Source organism: Anopheles merus, chromosome X, assembly GCF_017562075.2.
Source record: "Anopheles merus strain MAF chromosome X, AmerM5.1, whole genome shotgun sequence".
In the NCBI taxonomy this organism is placed as follows: Eukaryota; Metazoa; Arthropoda; class Insecta; order Diptera; family Culicidae; genus Anopheles; species Anopheles merus.
In genome coordinates this window covers 4,582,566-4,599,875 of record NC_054081.1, presented here as the reverse complement: position 1 = coordinate 4,599,875, position 17,310 = coordinate 4,582,566, and the positions used below count along the sequence as shown (strand labels likewise).

The window sequence follows — 17,310 nt, the reverse complement described above, 5'->3', positions numbered from 1 at the left end:
TTCGGGGTAATTGAAGCGAATTTGCGTGCGATAGAAATGGTTTGCGCGATGGAGCGACTTTTGCTCCATTTCTAGCAGTTGGGACGGAAAGGAAGGGGGAAGTAGGGCAGAAGGGGATGATGGGAAGTGGGAGCTCACAAAGTTGCAGCAAAACAGTACCGTAGTAGCGCGAGCTTTTTTGCACGCATCCTCATCAGTGCTCAGGTTCTTTTAGTCCTTCGAACCGGATTTGCGTCTCCCGGTTGATGCTTCTCGCACACACACACACACACACACACACATATGATTAGTGCTTTGTGAGGGAGCCTGTTATGATTTCGGTACGGCTGACTCAGCTAAACGGATCCGAGCAAATCAGCAGCGCAAAACGGAGCAGAGAAGCACGGTGAGCTCCAAATTTAACGCTCTTTTTTATCGTTCGCTTAAGAAGTGGAAGCAGAAAACCGTCCCTCAACGCATCCAGTCTTACGAGGGGATTTGAGGGGGGGGGAGGAGTAATGGTGTCTGAAAAGGGCACCGGGAAGGACCTGGTGATGGATGGTTTTTTGATCGCTAGCCGCATTCTTTCGCCCTCCGCTACAGAACATTGAAACGACCCCATAAAACTTATCAGACCGAGCGAGGGCAAAAAAGAACGCGTAGCCAACGAAACCAAGCCCAACAAAAAAAGGGGAAAAAACGAAGCAAGGATTTATGCCGGATAGCGCGCGAAACGACTTTATAATCATGTTTCTGCAACGCAATAAAAAGAGGAAGAAAAACATCACTCTCTCGCGCCACCTGACGCTCGAAATCTCGGGTTCAACAAATCGGATCAAAATGCTTGATCACTAGGAAAAAGCGAGCGAGCAAAAGAGAGAGATAGATAGAGAGAGGGAGAGTGAGGGAGACAGAAAAAGAAAAAATAAAAAAAAACGAAAATGGTGGATTTGAAGGTAAATGTTCGCCGCAAACGCGTTGCGGCAGTCGCAGGTACAGTTCCGCGCACCGTTCGTGCTCTCTGGCGCTGTGCACGGTTATTCTCATATGCAATTGCAATGCCCGGTTTAACATTACACACATGTCTGTGTCTGTGTGTGTGTGTGTGGGTGTGTATGCATGGAAACGATAAATTTATACTTCAACCGTGTGATTTGAAGGGGTTTGCATTCTTTCTTTTTTCCTTTTCCATACTGCTCCATAGACAGACAGGAAGCAGTTTCAGACCGCCTTCAAAAAGGACGTACGACTCGATCACACACGGCCCCGGATGGGCACGTTTTGCCACACGTTTCTGCAAAAGTTTTCTGGCTTCTGGCGAGCATCCTTTCCTTCTTCCCTCTTGGCAAAACCGACCGTCGCATCGCAACGGGAACGGGAACACGAGGGGGAAATCCTCGTCGGCAGCCTCGCTCCCTCTGCCGCCCATGATCGCTATAGCAACCCGCGCACAGGAGTTTTGACGATTTGATGACAATGTTTTCCACCCATCAATCGGGCGGACGCACTGCGCACCGTCTGGCGGTGGGGAAACTTTCCGTCCCGTGCCATAAAACCGCACATTTTTTCGCAAAGTTTCAAGTAGTGTTTTCTCTCGCACGACCAGTTGTTAGCAGTTGTTTAAATATGTGCTCCAGCTCGGCGCTCGGTCTGTTTGCCACCGACCGAAAGCTGCAACCGTAACACGTTAGGATAAGCCCGAACGAACGCGGGCGATGAAAAAGGATGGGGAGAAGGAGTTTTGCTTGGTCAAATACTTGCAAAGTTGATTATTACAGGATGCAGATGTGCTTCGGTTTTGATTCTGATGCGAGTCACTTTTTTATAGTGCCAGCAGTATGTTACGCATTTGTTTTCTAGCAGATAGATTTCCACGACTTACGAGCTAAAGATAGAATAAAAAGTAAAACCGCCCAAAGGTATGCAATTTGTATCACAAAGTATGCTTAACAAGCTTCTGTTTTAGTTGTAGAATGGTTTTAGCCAGTAAAACTTTAATGTTGCGATGAAGGGAATAGTGAAAGCGGATGGGGCATGCTCGTCTGTCAGAGTAAATAGAGTTAGCAAGATGTGACAGTTGTCGCTATAAATTGTTTCATCATCCCGTAATTAAAAATGGTTTCATCTGGCTTTAAAAGTTACTAGACAAGATGATGCTTTCTGCCTTTTCACAATCGATACAATCAAGGCCCCTTAAGCTGCCCAGAAATAAAATCAAAATGACGATAAAACATGTCGATTGAAACCGTGCAAGTATTCGCTTAAAAACAACTACATGTCATAATTAATTTTCGTTTGCAATATGTTGCTACGCGATTCATACAAATAGGATTCGGTTTGCTGGTTGAGCAATGTGTTTGAAAAGCAATTAGAGCATTGGTCGGCAATCTTACTAATGCGATGCGCCGATAATACCGGTCAGACAAACAAATGAGAGTTTGATTTGTTCAGCTGCAGCTGCAGCGAACGTACGTTCCCACGATAACCCCTCCTTAACGGTACCAAAGCACGCGCTACATTGCTACCAGCTACCGTGAGGCAAACATGTTTTGCAAAACTAATATCGTAACGCAAGTAACGCTTGTAACGCATGTAACGCTTGTAACACATGTAACGCTTGTAACGCATGTAACGCTTGTAACGCCTGTAACGCATGTAACGCTTATATTGAATTAAGTGGAATAAAGAAAAAAAATAGAGATGAGTCTGCTTACGGTTCGCTGAGTCCGTCGGGCGTTTTGTCCGTCTTGTCCTGGTTGGCCTGTTGCGCCTGCTGTCTCCGCTGGCGCTGGTGCCGCGAATCATCGCCCAGTCCGTACAGGCCCGCGACGGCAGCCATTATTTCATCTTCTGTCGCTCACTCGCGCACACACACACACCCACACACACTAACTCACGCACTTCCGTTCGAGTAGTCACGCACGGCTGGCCGCACACCCCGGCGGTCGGGGAACCGTTAGTCTGGCCGCGAAAAAAATGAGAGCGCGCGCGCTTAGATCGCTTCCTCGTATAATGAGGGAGGACGGTTGGCCCCTCGGGGACCACTACCTTGGCTACTACTGGGAGGCACTTGTCATTTGGCCCACAAGAAGAGTCGCTGCGAAAAGCTGCACCGCAAAAGCCCGGCAAGCGGCCTGGGAGGCTTCTGCTGCTGCTCTGCCTGCCCGAGCGGTTGGCAGGTTCACTCCGGCGCGGTTACGGGTCAAGCAAGCACTGCGTCGACTCAGCCGTCACGCTCCGTGCCGTGATTGTGGCACGTGGCTTCCGTGCGGTGTACGTCTTGAAGCGACGCTAGACGTGTTGCGCCGTCGACACCGGATTCTTCCACTCGCTGGTAACACACACCGTTACCGCTTATGTGTAGGGGTTTGCAAACAGCGCAGGCAAGAACACAGACAGCACGGCTTTGACCTACAGGCGTCAATAGCTTACATACTAGCAATAAGTGTAGTGTGATATCGATATCGTTAAAGCTTTTTAGTTGCAATTATTATTCTGACTTTCCGTCCACGCTGGGGGAGCAGTAAGGGAGTTACGGCTGGGGCTGTTGCGAGAGCCCCTTTGATGTCTCCGCCTGCTCAAGGTAAAAATATAGATGCTTTTTTTTATTAATTTATATCTTCAAGCGGCGCAAACACCGTCTGTACCGCCTAGTAAAGCCTTAGTAGCTAGTAATCGCTAATCTTTGGATTTCCGTATTGTTCCGTTCGGTTTGTTTGTTTGTGTTTGTAGTTTGCCCACCAACACTCTAGCGCGTTTGCGTGTTGGGGTAGGAGGGCGTTACTAGCTATCGATATAAAATAGTATGCTGCGAGTAGGTAGCAATTAGTAGTAACTGTTGCGGTAATAGTAGTTTAGTTTCGGTAGTTGAGTTCTCTCCATTTGTTTGCTGTTGCTTTTCTTCCGCTTGCTTTCTTTTATTCTTCTTTCTCCTCCCTCTAGAGAGCCGTGTATCGTTCCGCTTTCTTCGTCTTCTGTTTGCTTCTCTTATTCTTCGCTGCACCTTGCTTCGGTACGGTTGCCAACACACACACACACACAACAAAGAGAAAACAGCGCTAGTTAATCACAAATCGGTTCTCGCAGTGGTCCAGAGCGTCTTCCGGCACTACCTGCCGGGACACGAATACTCTACTACAAGATGGCGCCTTCCAACATCCAAAGTGGGAGCGAGGGAAACGGGGAATGACAGGAGCGGGGCTATTGCTTTCTGTGTGTGTGTGTGTCTATTTCCTAGCCCGGTGCGCCGGCTGGTTGGACGGTGTCAATCTGTTGTCGAGTTGGTCTGGATGAGGGATGGATGCTTCCTTTCTTTCGTTCGTTCCTTCTTGGTGGCTCCGCAGTAGGCAGGTCCCGAGCGTGAGAAGAGCGTGGTTTTTTTTGTGAGAGGAGGGAGCGGGCTGGGAGTAAAGGGGCGCTACGTTACCGGTGGCTGCTGGCGGTGGCAGGCCGGCGTCCCATCGCTCGCTGCCGGGTGTGTTTGTGTGGTGCGTTTAGCCACTCGCGGTGCGTTCGGCGCAACAACAGATCAGCAATTATACACCCGATTTGTGGCGCACGTACGCACGTGAAAATGCACCAGCCTTCTGCCTCCCTCTCTCTCTCTTTCTCTGTTCGTGTTCGTGGATTTGGGACGCGGGATACGGACGGCTCAAATCACGGCATCGGTACGGGCGCAGTGTCGCAGGGACCGTCGGGTTTTACGGGTCGACGATGGCACTCGCTCAGCGGGGCCCATGCTTGATCGTGTGTGGACGATGAACGCTTTACGGTCGATTTTCCCCTGGACGTTTGGCCGCGGTTCGGACGATTCAGCCCTGCCGGCCAGCTAGCCGACGCACACCGGTAGCCGTCAAACAGCAGCCCTTGGTCGCGGCTGCTCGCATGTTGAGGATTTTGAAAATGCTGCACGAAAAACAGCAAGAAACTCCCGGCTTCTTACTCGATTTTCAATTGGTCGTTAAAGCACTAGACACACCCGCGCACACGCAACTCCTGTATACAATAAAATATATATTCACACCAGCACGCGCGCGGCGGCGAACGCTAACGTTTTTTTTTTATATATCTAATTTCGGCCCGCTTAGCTTTCTTCTCTGCTTCACTCTCTTTAAATATTAAACCACCACTGGACGTAGGTGTAGCACACTCGCACACACACACACACACACTAACAAACACTTGGTATCGTTCACTATGCGCAATGTGGTATCACAGATCACTGGATCCTGGTGGCGTCGAGGCCGGCGTGCTTCCGCGGTACCGTTCCGCCTGACTCGCGGGGCTCACTGGCTGTTGATGGCAGGGGTGATGGGTATTAGATTAGATTAGACGCTTCGGAGGAGCGGGGGGGGGGACAAAAAAAGGGACACAAGAGCAGCGGCCGCGTTTGAATGTGAGTGATGTTTGGTGTTGTATATCGGTTGGTTGAAGAGTTTCTACTGCTGCCGCCGTTACTGCTACCACTGCTGCTGCTGCTGCCACGCTTTATTCGCCTTTTTCTACTCCGTTTTTTTTTCTTCTTCTCTCTCACTAAGAACAACACAACTAGGTTACACTGAGGGCTCTAAGGGCTACACACGCGCGCGTACACACACTTTAAGGCAACAATTCATTTCCCGCTTCCCGGTTCGGTCCGACGTGGCGCACCGCGCAGCGGTGGAGCAGTAAGTAAGTGCGACTTCCAATTCGGACCCGGATCGAACCCGCGTGTTTCCACGCGGCACACACACACACAACCCGAACCCCTGCTGGGGAGGGAAGAAGGGGTGGGGGGGGGGGGCAGGAGGCGAACTCACGAGCGAGACGGCGCGCTGGTTTGCTGACCGGGCCAAACCGAGAGCGGCAGATCGGAGTGGAACAGAAACGAACGAAGCGCCGAAACGGAAGGCCGAAACTAACAAATACAAAAGCAGAGAGAGAGACAGAGAGAGAGAGAGAGAGAGAGAGTGCAAAGCAAAGAGACGTACGCACGCACACATCGCACCAGAACCCAGCTGATGTAAAATGAAAACACTAACCTACAAATTCATCTCCTTATCCCCGCTCCCCCCCCCCCCCTTACCCCCTTCCCACCATTCGCCTCACCCAAATGTGTCCCAGTGGCCAAAAAATGGAGGAAAGAAAGAAATGGTGCCAATTTCAGAACGGTAGGCCCCAGAAACCGACCCAGAAGAACTGTGCCGCCGTGAGTCAGTTGGAATCCTTCTGCGTTTGTGTGTGTGTGTGAGAGAGTGTTTTTTTTTCTGCAATTTGCACCGGACCCGGCCTGTCGTTGCCCTTGTACCAGCAACAGTACCAGCAGTAGTAGGCTGGCCCCGTGATAGGAATGGCCCGCTGCCGAATGCGGAAGGTTTCCCGCTTGCTGCCCTTTTCACTCTCTCGCTCTCTCTCCCTCTCTTTGCCGTTGCCCTTGTTGATCGATGCTGGCCAAAATGTCACCTCGTTAAATAATCCACCAGACGACGCACAGCATTGGACTGCCAGAGGGGAGAGAAAAGGGAAAAGGGTGGTGGAGAGGGGGGAGGGGGGGGGGGTTCGTCTTTCCCTTCTGTGTCTTGTGCTGTGTTGCGCAAAATTAATGCATTCTTGTTCGCGCGCTGCACGGAGCAATTATTGCATCGAACGGTGGGAGGGAAGGGGGGAGGGACTGGGTGGGGGCAGGAGGAGGAGGAGGAATGGGAATAACTGGGAAAACGGCCAAGTCCGATTCAAAATTCCAATCGTGGCAGTTTTTACTGCCACTTTGGTCAGGATGATGAGGGGGGGGGGGGGGTGGGGGGGTGGGAAGCGGGGAGGGGGAAGATGGTGGTGAGTGCGGGCGCCAGCGTCCCATTTGTGTGTTGATTTATTTTATTAATACTTCATCGAGCTTTCCGCAGGGTCTCCCGGAAGGGGGGGGGGGGAGGGGGGGAGGTAGGGAGGTTTCCATTTTTATGGCGACATCATGCTTTGTACTGCAATTCGGTACGCCAAAAACATACAATCCAATACCGACAAAATGATAGAGAGAGAGAGAGAGAGAAAGAGAGAGAGAGAGACAGCAATAGGAAACGATGCAAAAAAAATCACTTTTTCATTTAATTACACAAATAAAAATATACTTCATCATTTCACGCATGGCTCCCACAAACGTACTTGCTTGTTTGTATATGTATGTGTGAGAGAGAGTGAGACATATACAGAGAGAGAAAAAGAAAGAGAGAGAGAGAGAGAGAGGAAGATATTGGAAATTGATTCTTCACTGTGGCTAGAGCGTCACCGCCTGCCAAAACACGTTGCCCCCCCCCCCCCCCCCCCCCCCCCCCGGGCTGACATTTACACGTGCTTGTGTTTGCTGTTTCCACCACCACCACCACCCTTCACTCCTCTTACCACCTCCCCCCTTCCCCGAGGCCCCATGCCCGAGCGAACGAAGGTTGAATGGGAAAAGGTAATTAGGGAGTTGCATAAAACATAATCGACGAAAGCGACCCGAAACGGGACGGCACACCGGATGTCAGCGATAACATTCGACCGTTCGGCGCGTTCCGTTCAGGTGTCAATAGACACACACACACACACATAGAGCCGATGGGCACCCTAATAGCTTTGCTGGTGGATAGTAGCGGGAGGCAGCTGGATGAACCATAAATTGTCATACCTTTATCTGCCAGCAGTTCCCCTCCATCCCCCACGCTCCCCTGCACCGCACAAAGCGGCTGCCATTATTTGTGACACCTTCTCGCACCCGTTGCCCGTTACAATTCAATTACGAAAAAGAAGGACGACGGAAGGGGAAGGGTCTAGGAGGGTCTGACAACCGACCTTTTTATGGCGGAATTGGCCAGCGGGTGTCGGTTTTTGGGGAGTTTTTGGTATAATGCATCGCTGTGTATGCCTGCAGGTGACGATTTGTAAAGCCGGTTGCATAACTTTAGGCGCTGGCCGAACCGAAAGCAGGTGTAAGGTAGGCAATTTGCAAGACAAACTCGTTATTTTTTCTTTAAGCTTTGCTTTTTGTTACAGTTGGAGCCATCAGAACCGGTTTTTGGTATCTTTTTTCATATATACAAGATTTTTGGCACTATTTTTCATATTTTTTTGTTCGACGCAGTTGTAACATAACAGCTGGATCATAATATTCCCTCCAAAGTTGCGCCTAATCGTCAGTGCCAGTCCAGCTGGGGGACGGGGAGTTTTTTTTTAAATGAAAATAGAAACTCACCACCTCTCCCCCCCCCCCCCCCCCCCTCCCCCCCCCTTCTTGGTCTCTTTTCTCGACCATTCCAATGTATCAGCTTGTGTACGTGTCCTTGCACAAAACCACTGCCTGATAGGTTCGCTATTGACTATTCTTGTCACAAAAAGGGGAGAGGGGGGAGTACAAGGGCAAAGTTGAAACGAAAAATATAATCACACACACACAAACACACGTGCGCATTGAACATAACAACTAAACGCCGATTTAAGGCACAAAAATAGCCTTCGGATTGCGTCCGGCCTGTCCGATTTGTCCATGTGGCGAAGGAAGGGAACGCAGCACTATGTGTAGACCGGCCCTTTATTGCCCCCGGGGTATATGGATGGTTGTTGTTGCTGCGTGCGAAAGAGACGGTGGATGAATCTATATTTGGGAGCGGCGAGCAGGGGAATTGACATTAAATATTTCATCGAATGGTATAAATAATTGTGTCATCTTCTCGCGCTACCGTCGAGGCGATTGCCCGGGGCCAGCTTTTGCCCCCCCCCCCCCCCTGCCAGACATACGCTTGGGTGGCGGGGTTTTCCTTTTTTAAACTTTACGCCCGCGTCTGTTAAAATCCTTTTCCCGCTTACGGTTTTGCAAGCGTCCTTTCTTGATCACTTAGAGTGGTTCGTCGCTTAACTCTTTTTTGGTCCGCTTTTTTTTCTCTCTTTCTTCTCATTCCACCTACTGACTCGTTTAACTGGCTCGATAGTGTGTTCGTGGTGCTCCGAACTATACGCGAAACTCCAGCGCGTTCGGTTTATGAATTTTGAAGCACTTCACAGACAAAACAGCGGCAACACCACGGATGCTTCCGTTCGGTTGGTGCTTTAAAAAAAAAGGATTGTTTTCATGGTCGTACGGGGTAAGCCGGGAGACGTTGATTTCCTTCTTGAAGAAGTGATAGAAGCGGTAAAATGAAACGCAAGAAAACGACTCCGTGGTCGTCCCACGTGTCAGCAGTGTTGGCTGTTTCGTAAGCGCCGAACGGGAACTGGGAAGGATTGGTAACAAAAAAAAACACCAACACACACGCACACACACACACACATGCTTCAAAGCAAGAGGCAGCAAGCACCGACACAAAAAACGGCTCCCGCTTTCCTCCCACCCTATGCTTGAAGGACATAAATGGCTTAAAAAACCAACCACATGCGGGAAGCGGCTGGTCCTTCGAACCGGATTGCGACGACCGTGTGTGAACACAGAAACGCGCACGTCTGCCAAGGTAGTCCTGAAATAAGGTGGAATAGTTGTTTTTGTCTTTTTCCTCTTCCTTTGCCCGCTATTTCCCATTCACGGGAAAGCGGTGCGCCGAAGAAGAAAATGGAACGGGCGGGGTAAATATTTTACAACGTTACTGTATAATTGATACACCTGTATTTCCACACCACTACCAATGGGCGAAAGAAAAGGGAAAAACGAAAACGTGACGATACGAAGCACGTGGCACACGGAGGGTCTGCCGAGTGTGTCGTCTTCGCACACTCCTTGGAAAACATCGCCACTTCCCACGGTGCTGTCCCTGTCCTTTCTTAACCCCCCCCCCTCTCCCCCCCCCTCCCTATCACTCATACATGTCTCCTTCAGGGGTTTAAATTTGCATATCCCACTTCTGCTCACACTCTGTGGGGCTGGATACTAGCGGGAAAGAAACAACTAGCCGACCGAGGTAGGCAGAGACGACGAACCTGCTCTCCCGAAGGACACTTTTGCTTTTTCGCATTAAACCGTTTTCTGCACCCTTTTTCCTCTTTTTTGTTTTTCCTTGGTGTGTTTATTTTGTTACTGCTAGTGTCCTTCTCGGTAAGCGGTTTTGTAGCATCTTACTACATCCCCAAGAGCAAACAACATCATAAAAGAAGCAGCAAATTTGTGCCCCTCGCACGGCAAGAAAAAGAGCACGCCGTTATTCAGCGTACAGAAACACACACACACACACACACACACCCCAAACCGCACACTTTCATATGTGTGTTTAGTACACCATGCACACACGCACACACACACGCGCTACAGCAAGTGGCAGTGTAAGCGAAAAGGGGGATTTGCGGCCTTATCGGTGATTGACAGCCAGTGCTTACGAATGCCGGTGCGAAACCAACAGAGCCCTTCGCCTTCCGCTCCCACTGCTGGGGCTGCTGCAAAGTGCGCGCGGGATGCGCGACAGGAAGATGATATCCTGTTGTCCCTACCCCACCCTCCTAGCGCCCAGAGCAAACAGCTTTCCCAGCGTGCTTTGTCTCTACTGCGGACGGGGCTCGCGTAAGCATGTATAAATAGTCCCACGAGTGCAAATAATCCCCCCCCCCCATCCCTCCCCTCTTGCCCTGGTTTCCCCGGGGCAGCTTCGCAAACGATGAGAGGGCAATTTATTTGCAAAGTTTATTATTTTCAACTCGTTCACTGCACCGCTGCCGCGTGCCACCGCATCCCGAAAGGTGCACGCCCCGAGGTGGGTTTTTGAAGCTCAATGGTCTCAGTGGCTTTGACTTCCCTGAGTGTGTGTGTGTTTGAACAGCATAAGCTCATTTGAGAAGTGTCTCCCCACGTCCGCCTAATCTGTTCTGAAGCCCTAAGAACCACACATACTCACACACGGTGGAGCAACATGTATTTGTTGTGTGAGTTTTGTTGGGACGATCCGGGAAAGGGCGCAGAAGCAGCTTTCTTTTTTAATTGCCATTAGGACAACACGCATGTGAACCGTTCATCTAGTGTGTGTGTGTGTGCGTGTGTGTGTGGGTATGATTTTATTTGTGTTACAAGTTGGCGCAACACCTTCACTTTCACTGTTTTTTAAGCTGGTTAAGTGCTGGTTAAGTGGGCCCCTCGGGAAGGCGCGTCGCTAATGAAACGATACGCCCCGCACTACAAAAGTTGCTTTCGAGGATCTGTTTATTTGTCTCGTGTTGCGTGTTGTGTGAATGAGAAGATTGTGAGAAGATTCAATCGCACTGGAGTTTCCAGGATTCGGATCTTAGGAATCAAAGGATTTAGGATTTTTGAGGAATTTCCATCACGAGCTGAGAAGAGGGTACTACTGGAACAGCTACTTGAAGTCACAACTGCCGCTCAATTAGCTGAATGGAACATTGCAAATTAAGAAGTAGCACAATTCTATTTTGCTGAGAAACACGTGCCGAGTAAACACTTACGGAAAGCTGCTTTACTTAAAATTGGAAGTGAGGAGCAGTTAAACGAAACACAGACACTGCAAGAAGTGTATTGAAATGCACTCCAAATTCAAATGAAATGTGTGACTGTGTCACTTGAATTCACAAAAATGATTTTTGAACTAGTGATGGGTAAAGATAGCAAAGATCCGGAGTCGAGTCCAAAAAATTCGGAATCGACTCCGGAAGGTAGGTCCGCACTGCATTATCCGGAGTCGTTCGGAGTCGTCCAGAATCGTCCATAATCGTCCGGAGTCGTGCGAAGTCATCTGGAGTCATTCGGAGTCGTTCGGAGTCGTTCGCAGTCGTTCGGAGTCGTTCGGAGTCGGAGCCGTCCCGAGTCAGCCTTCGAAATAAAGGCCTGTATACGAAGTGCCTCCGGTTGACTCCGACTCCGAACGGCTCCAAACGACTCCGAACAACTTCGAACGACTGCGAACTACTTCGGGCGACTCTGAACTACTCCGGACGACTCCAACTCCGAACGACTCCGGATGAGTCCGACTCCCAACAACTCTGAACGACTCCATACGACACTGAACGACTCCGAACGACTCCGGGCGACTCCGACTCCGGGCGGATCTAGTGGTTCCATTTTGCTGGAGTCGGAATCTGAGCACATCACTAGTTTGAACCCACTTCAAGAAATTGCTGTGAGCGCAACGAACGATCACTCACTGAGTGCCTGTACCGCCACAAAGAAGGTGAATCAACAGACAGTTTAGCCATTAAAATTGGTAACACCAACACAGTAATACGTTTTAAAGGGTTTTCCCAGTCACTTGCGAATGTGCCCATCATTATTCGCCACCTTCAAGATGTTTTTCAACAGCTGTCAAACGGTGTATTTGCTTCATAATGAGATTAAAATATTTATACATGATATTCAACAATGAAAATCATGCTGAAGAAGTTAAACTTTATTGTTCTGGGAACGAAATATCAGCTTGGGAAGCTTGGCAAATGGCTTGGGAAACCCTGTAATAAACCCGTCCAAGCGCTCGAGTCAAATCGAATCTATTGATCGAATCACAAAAAGCTGCGTAATGACTTACACCCGAAGAAGTTTCTTTACAGGCACGCGAAAATACCCAATAATTGATTCGAAATACTAACATCAAGCTTTAGTTTCAAATGTCATGCAAAAGGTTGCAAATGATTTGGAAGAGCGCAAAGAAATGGTTTCAAGTTTGCAATCGTTCCTATCACTCACTACAACCAGTGTCACGTGAGGACACATTCGGAAGAGTTTGGTAAGCGCTCTCCTAAAGTCTGAATACATCTTTCGAAACGCTGGCGACAAATAGTTGATGAACATTGCAAAAAAAAGTTCAGTTTAAAGCAATGCTTTAAACGTTTAAGTCGCATCAGTTGAAGCCATAGCTGAGTGGCGATTAAAATGAAGCAGTTCGTATGAAATGGATCTCAATCACTCCTCCATCCTCATGAAAATATCCAAATCAATCTCTGCTCTGGCGATTACACCGATGACACCCCACTCGTCCTGCTTGGTGAAACATTTCTATCTAAAAGCTGTTTCTTGATGCATATATGAAATGTTCAAACAAAGAAGAAGAAGAAAAAATGGGGCTTTACGAGGGAAAAGTGCTCAACCCGATGCGGTGGACACGTCGGGTGCCTAATCATGCACGCACCCTGAACCACCGCTGTTTCCTTTGTCCTGCGAGACGAGCCTGGTATTACACTCACGCCACCGAGCGCACGAGTGAGTGACCGCGCGAGAGTGACCGGTGCGCCGGTTTTGTTTGGGTGCCATTCCACCCAACAAAACCCAGAGGAGAAGAGGGAGCAAAGGTGTCACAGAACGGTTGGGCGCACCAGTAACAAAACCACCGAACAACACCCAACACAACACAAAGGTTTTACCCCCCCCACACACACTAGCACACAAACCGACCCCGATACACGATTGTGGTGCTGTACTGTTGAAAATTTAATTCCCGCTCGTGGTAAACAGTAAAAAAAAAATCCGCATCGATTGCATGTGTTTTGTGCCACCCGGCCTTTGGCTCGTGGAAAATCGGTTGCCCCTTGAAAGAGGGGGGGCTGCAAATTATTTCCCGCTTTAATGATTTTCTACCAATCAATCGGCCCGGCGCTATTTTGTGAATCTAGTTAGAATTGAAATTTGGTCGGATTAGAAATCGTTCCGACAAACTAATTGTTTATCTAATCCGATTTTAATGTTGATTTCCGCGCAAATGGTCGCTTTTACTTTTTACCCGTTGGAGGGGAGAGGGTGAAGGTGTTGTCAACACACATCCACTTGCCCACACACGCCATCGATGGCGTCTTACAGCAATGAATGGCAATGGGGTTTCGCACAGAGTGAGTGACGTGTATCGTTGTTACACTGAGATATCTACTGACCACTACAGCAATCACTGTCCAGAAGTGTGTGTTTTATATATGACATAGCTCAGTGTAAGCATTAGTGTGTGTGTGTTTGTGCAGGGTTAGTGCCACAACAAGCAACCACAAACACACCAAGAAACGAAACAAAAAAAACAAAATGTAGGCCGGGTCTCGGGCCCTCCAATCAATAATTCTGTCACCAATTGTTCATCGCCGCGTGCGCACTTATGTTCGTGTGTGTGTGTGTGTATTTGCCGCCATATTGATTCTCCATCTCTTTGCCACCCCAGGCACAACCTTCGTGTCACGGACTGCATTACTTTGGAGCTCAATCTGGAGCGGGTCGCGAACCCTTTTTCCCGCAATTCTTTTTCTCCCCTTTTGGGGGAGAATTTTCCACCACCTTTTCCTTCAATGTGTAGAAATTGAAGTCCGGGCTTCTTTCGTCTATGCTTTCTCTTCTTATTCTTGTTTCCCTTTTTTTTGAAAATTATTCTTCCTCCGCACGGTTCGTCGTCTGGTGAGCGGACCGGTCCGGAAATATGCACCCGAACCGTGGGCAGCGTGGCAAAAAGTTCCCCGAATGAGTTAGACTCGGGTTCAGGTCGCTTACACCGCGTGGCTGGGTGTGTTGCGCTGGGTGTTTTATTACTCCTTCGCTTACACTGCCCTAGGCCACGAACCTGCCCGTCTTTACTGAACAGTTGAACAACAAAGTGGAAGCTGAAACGATCTCGCACCGGACAGAGCGGTAAAGCGTTTAAGTTTCCACTCTATCTCTCCTGCTGAATTAAGCTTCCCGAAGCAGGTGGTTTCATTTCCGCTCGAGCAAAAAGACAAAAAAAAGCACAAGGACAAAGGCAAGAAAAACTTTACCCATTTTGCTACGGGAGCAGACTTGATGAGACTTTGTTGCAAATGTTTTTTGCCATTTTTTTTTATTTATTTTTTTATGCCACGAAGCGACTCGAGCAGCAAACAGCAGCGAACCCAAATAAACATAAAGCTAATCAGCGCGAAAGAATTGCCGAAGTTGCATCACTTCAATTGTTTTTGGTGTTGCTTCGGCAATTTTCTTTTTTTTTTTGTTTTTGCTTCACTCAGGTTTGGTGCAATTTATCTTCATAGAACAAAGTGGAAGAAAAACACACAGACACACACACAAACTAGGTTGATCGTTTCGGTGGCGATTAAAATTCATACCGGTCGGGGATTTGGCCTCCCTCGGTGGAGCTTTCCAGTTTTGCCATTCACCAACACCAATTAAGTAAAGTGACCAGTGCAGTGAGCAAGGAAGGCAAGGCAAATAAAAAAAGACTTCCTTCTTTGTGTCTGTGTGTGTGTGTGTGTTTATTGTTACTCAACTAGTAAAAGAAGAGGAAGCAAGAAGGCGAGAAAGCGCTCCGCTCGGCTTGTTAGGCGCTCGCTCGCACTGGCCCCGGGTCTGCCCCCAGGCAGTTGCGAAGTTTTCCGAAGCGATTGAATTTTAATTAGCCGTTTCCACTACCACCTTCCGCCCTGCCGCTCCCAAGGCGGCCCGCAAAACCCCGTGCCACAGTCACAGCATCATTCGCTTCCTCTTCAAATCAACCATTAGCATCATCATCATCGTCAGCACCGTCATCAGCATTATCAAACCTCTTCACGGCTCGCTCTAGTAATTCACTGTGCAGCGGCGAACGTGTGAACGTAAAACTTTCTCCTCATTTTCACCCCAGCTACCCCCTCCACTTCCCTCCCCTCACCCCTCTGCAGACACTACCACGGCGCTCAAGGACCTGGGCGGAAAGCGCTGGGAAAGTTTCCCAATCTAGTCGTCCGAGTTGACGGGGGAGAGTGGGGGTGGGAGGGGGAGGGTGTGTCTCAGTGGTAGAAGACTGTGATGAAAATTCTAATTTATGCTGTCCACGGCCCGACGGCCAAGGAAGGACACGCCGAGCCCGGGCGACTTTCGGGCGGGCGCTCAGTTATCTGCGGGGAGGGAGTGCATAGCGTGAAGGGGGGGGGGGGTGGCGGACGGCTGAGGGCCATGTTTTTTGGCAACCGACGGCAACCGCATGGCATATTAAATCATCAAACCCCCTTGTTTCGGAGGATCAGTTTCCACCCCTCCCAACCCTCCCACCCCACTCTTCACCATCCCCCAAGGACTGTAGTGTGTAGTGTAAATGGTCCGGTGCTTGCAAAAATTCCGCTCGCACTCGCATCCCTCATTCCGTCGCTCTCTTCCTTTCTCTCTCTCTCTCTATCTCTCTCTGTCTCTCTCTCTCACACACTATTTCTGTTCCATCCCCTTGTAAGGCCTTTTTACTGCGCGGTTCCTTCACTGCGGAATTTCGCCCGTCCCGCACAACACGTTTTTTGGTTTTCCTTTTTCTTGTTGGCACTTTGAGTATAGCTCTTTCTCTCTCTCTCTCTCTTTCTCATACACACACACACATACTCTCACACATCAGCAACGGTTCTTGACAGGAGCCTTTATTAAAGTTGGATTTTTGCTTTTCTCTATTTCTAACCAGGTTCCTCGCTTCACTTCACTTCAATACTCTCCCGCACCAATCGCCGGCAGCAGGTGATCGATCATCGATTCTGACAAGCGGGAGCACGTGATGCAAGCGCACAATTCGGTTCCAGCGCTGACCGAAAGTGATGTTCTTCAACAGGGAGAAAAAACCAACAATCTGTTTCAGTTTTGAATTACAATTTGTATTAAGTTTGCAATCCAAACCACGCGCAAAAGGGTAGTAAGTCGACCAACCGAATGAATCATTGCTTTCAGCGTCCTTACAGTCTGGGCGTCCATAGCAATGCACCATCGTTGCCAAAGTATTAATTAATCTTTCTTTTAATTAGCTTGCGCAGGGAACCACACAGGCAATGGGAAACATCATTTTGCAGCAATCCCAGTTGTAGCCAACCTTGCCCTCAGCACTCAGTTTGAATGTTTCATAAGCATCCGCCTTGTTTCAAGCCCGGAGAGGCAAACAATCGCTTCACACTAGAACCGCCGATGGGACTTTTTTGTCCCATTGCGTTAGAACAAGGTGTGATTATCCGCTTGCCGTTGTGAAAACTAACTGAAATTTTCTGACTTTTATTTATTTTAAACGGTCTTTCGAGAGCTCCCACAAAAAATTTTATCCTACATGGTTTTTAACATAAATTATTTCGAACCTAGAACCGCCATATGGGTTTTTCAGGGGTTCTCATACTTGTGGGATACTTTCATAATTCTATCTAACACCAAATGAGCTTTATCTGAATGTAATTGAACTTTATGGCACCCTTTTGAACGAATCCAATCAGAATTTGCCATAGATTCCAATTCTCTTCACATAAAGTTCATTTCCCATACGAAAGAATCAAAGAAGTATCCCACAGCTATGAGAACCCCTGAAAACCCCTGTAAGTTCATAAAATCACCATTTTCAAAGCCACAGAATAATTATGTCATAGAAACGCAAAACGGCCCGCGAAATTTATTTTTTTCGACTGCGGTAGGGAAAACATTGGCCGTCAAACAGTCGTTCCATGGAAAGTTACTTATTGAGT

General features: G+C 48.8%; 1 protein-coding gene across 7 annotated transcripts in view; it reads right to left on the bottom strand.

Annotated features, from left to right (window-relative positions):
* The window catches only part of LOC121587667 (potassium voltage-gated channel protein Shaker), a 114,649-nt gene that overhangs the window by 52,295 nt on the left and 45,044 nt on the right, over window positions 1–17,310 (bottom strand). The window contains exon 2 of one of the 7 annotated variants that reach the window (XM_041904675.1): window positions 2,694–5,271. The exons of the other annotated variants lie outside the window; for them this stretch is intronic. Within the exon in view, the coding sequence (XP_041760609.1) occupies window positions 2,694–2,818 (125 nt within the window). The 5' untranslated portion in view covers window positions 2,819–5,271. The remainder of the gene's footprint in view (window positions 1–2,693; window positions 5,272–17,310) is intronic. 7 annotated transcript variants of the gene reach the window in all.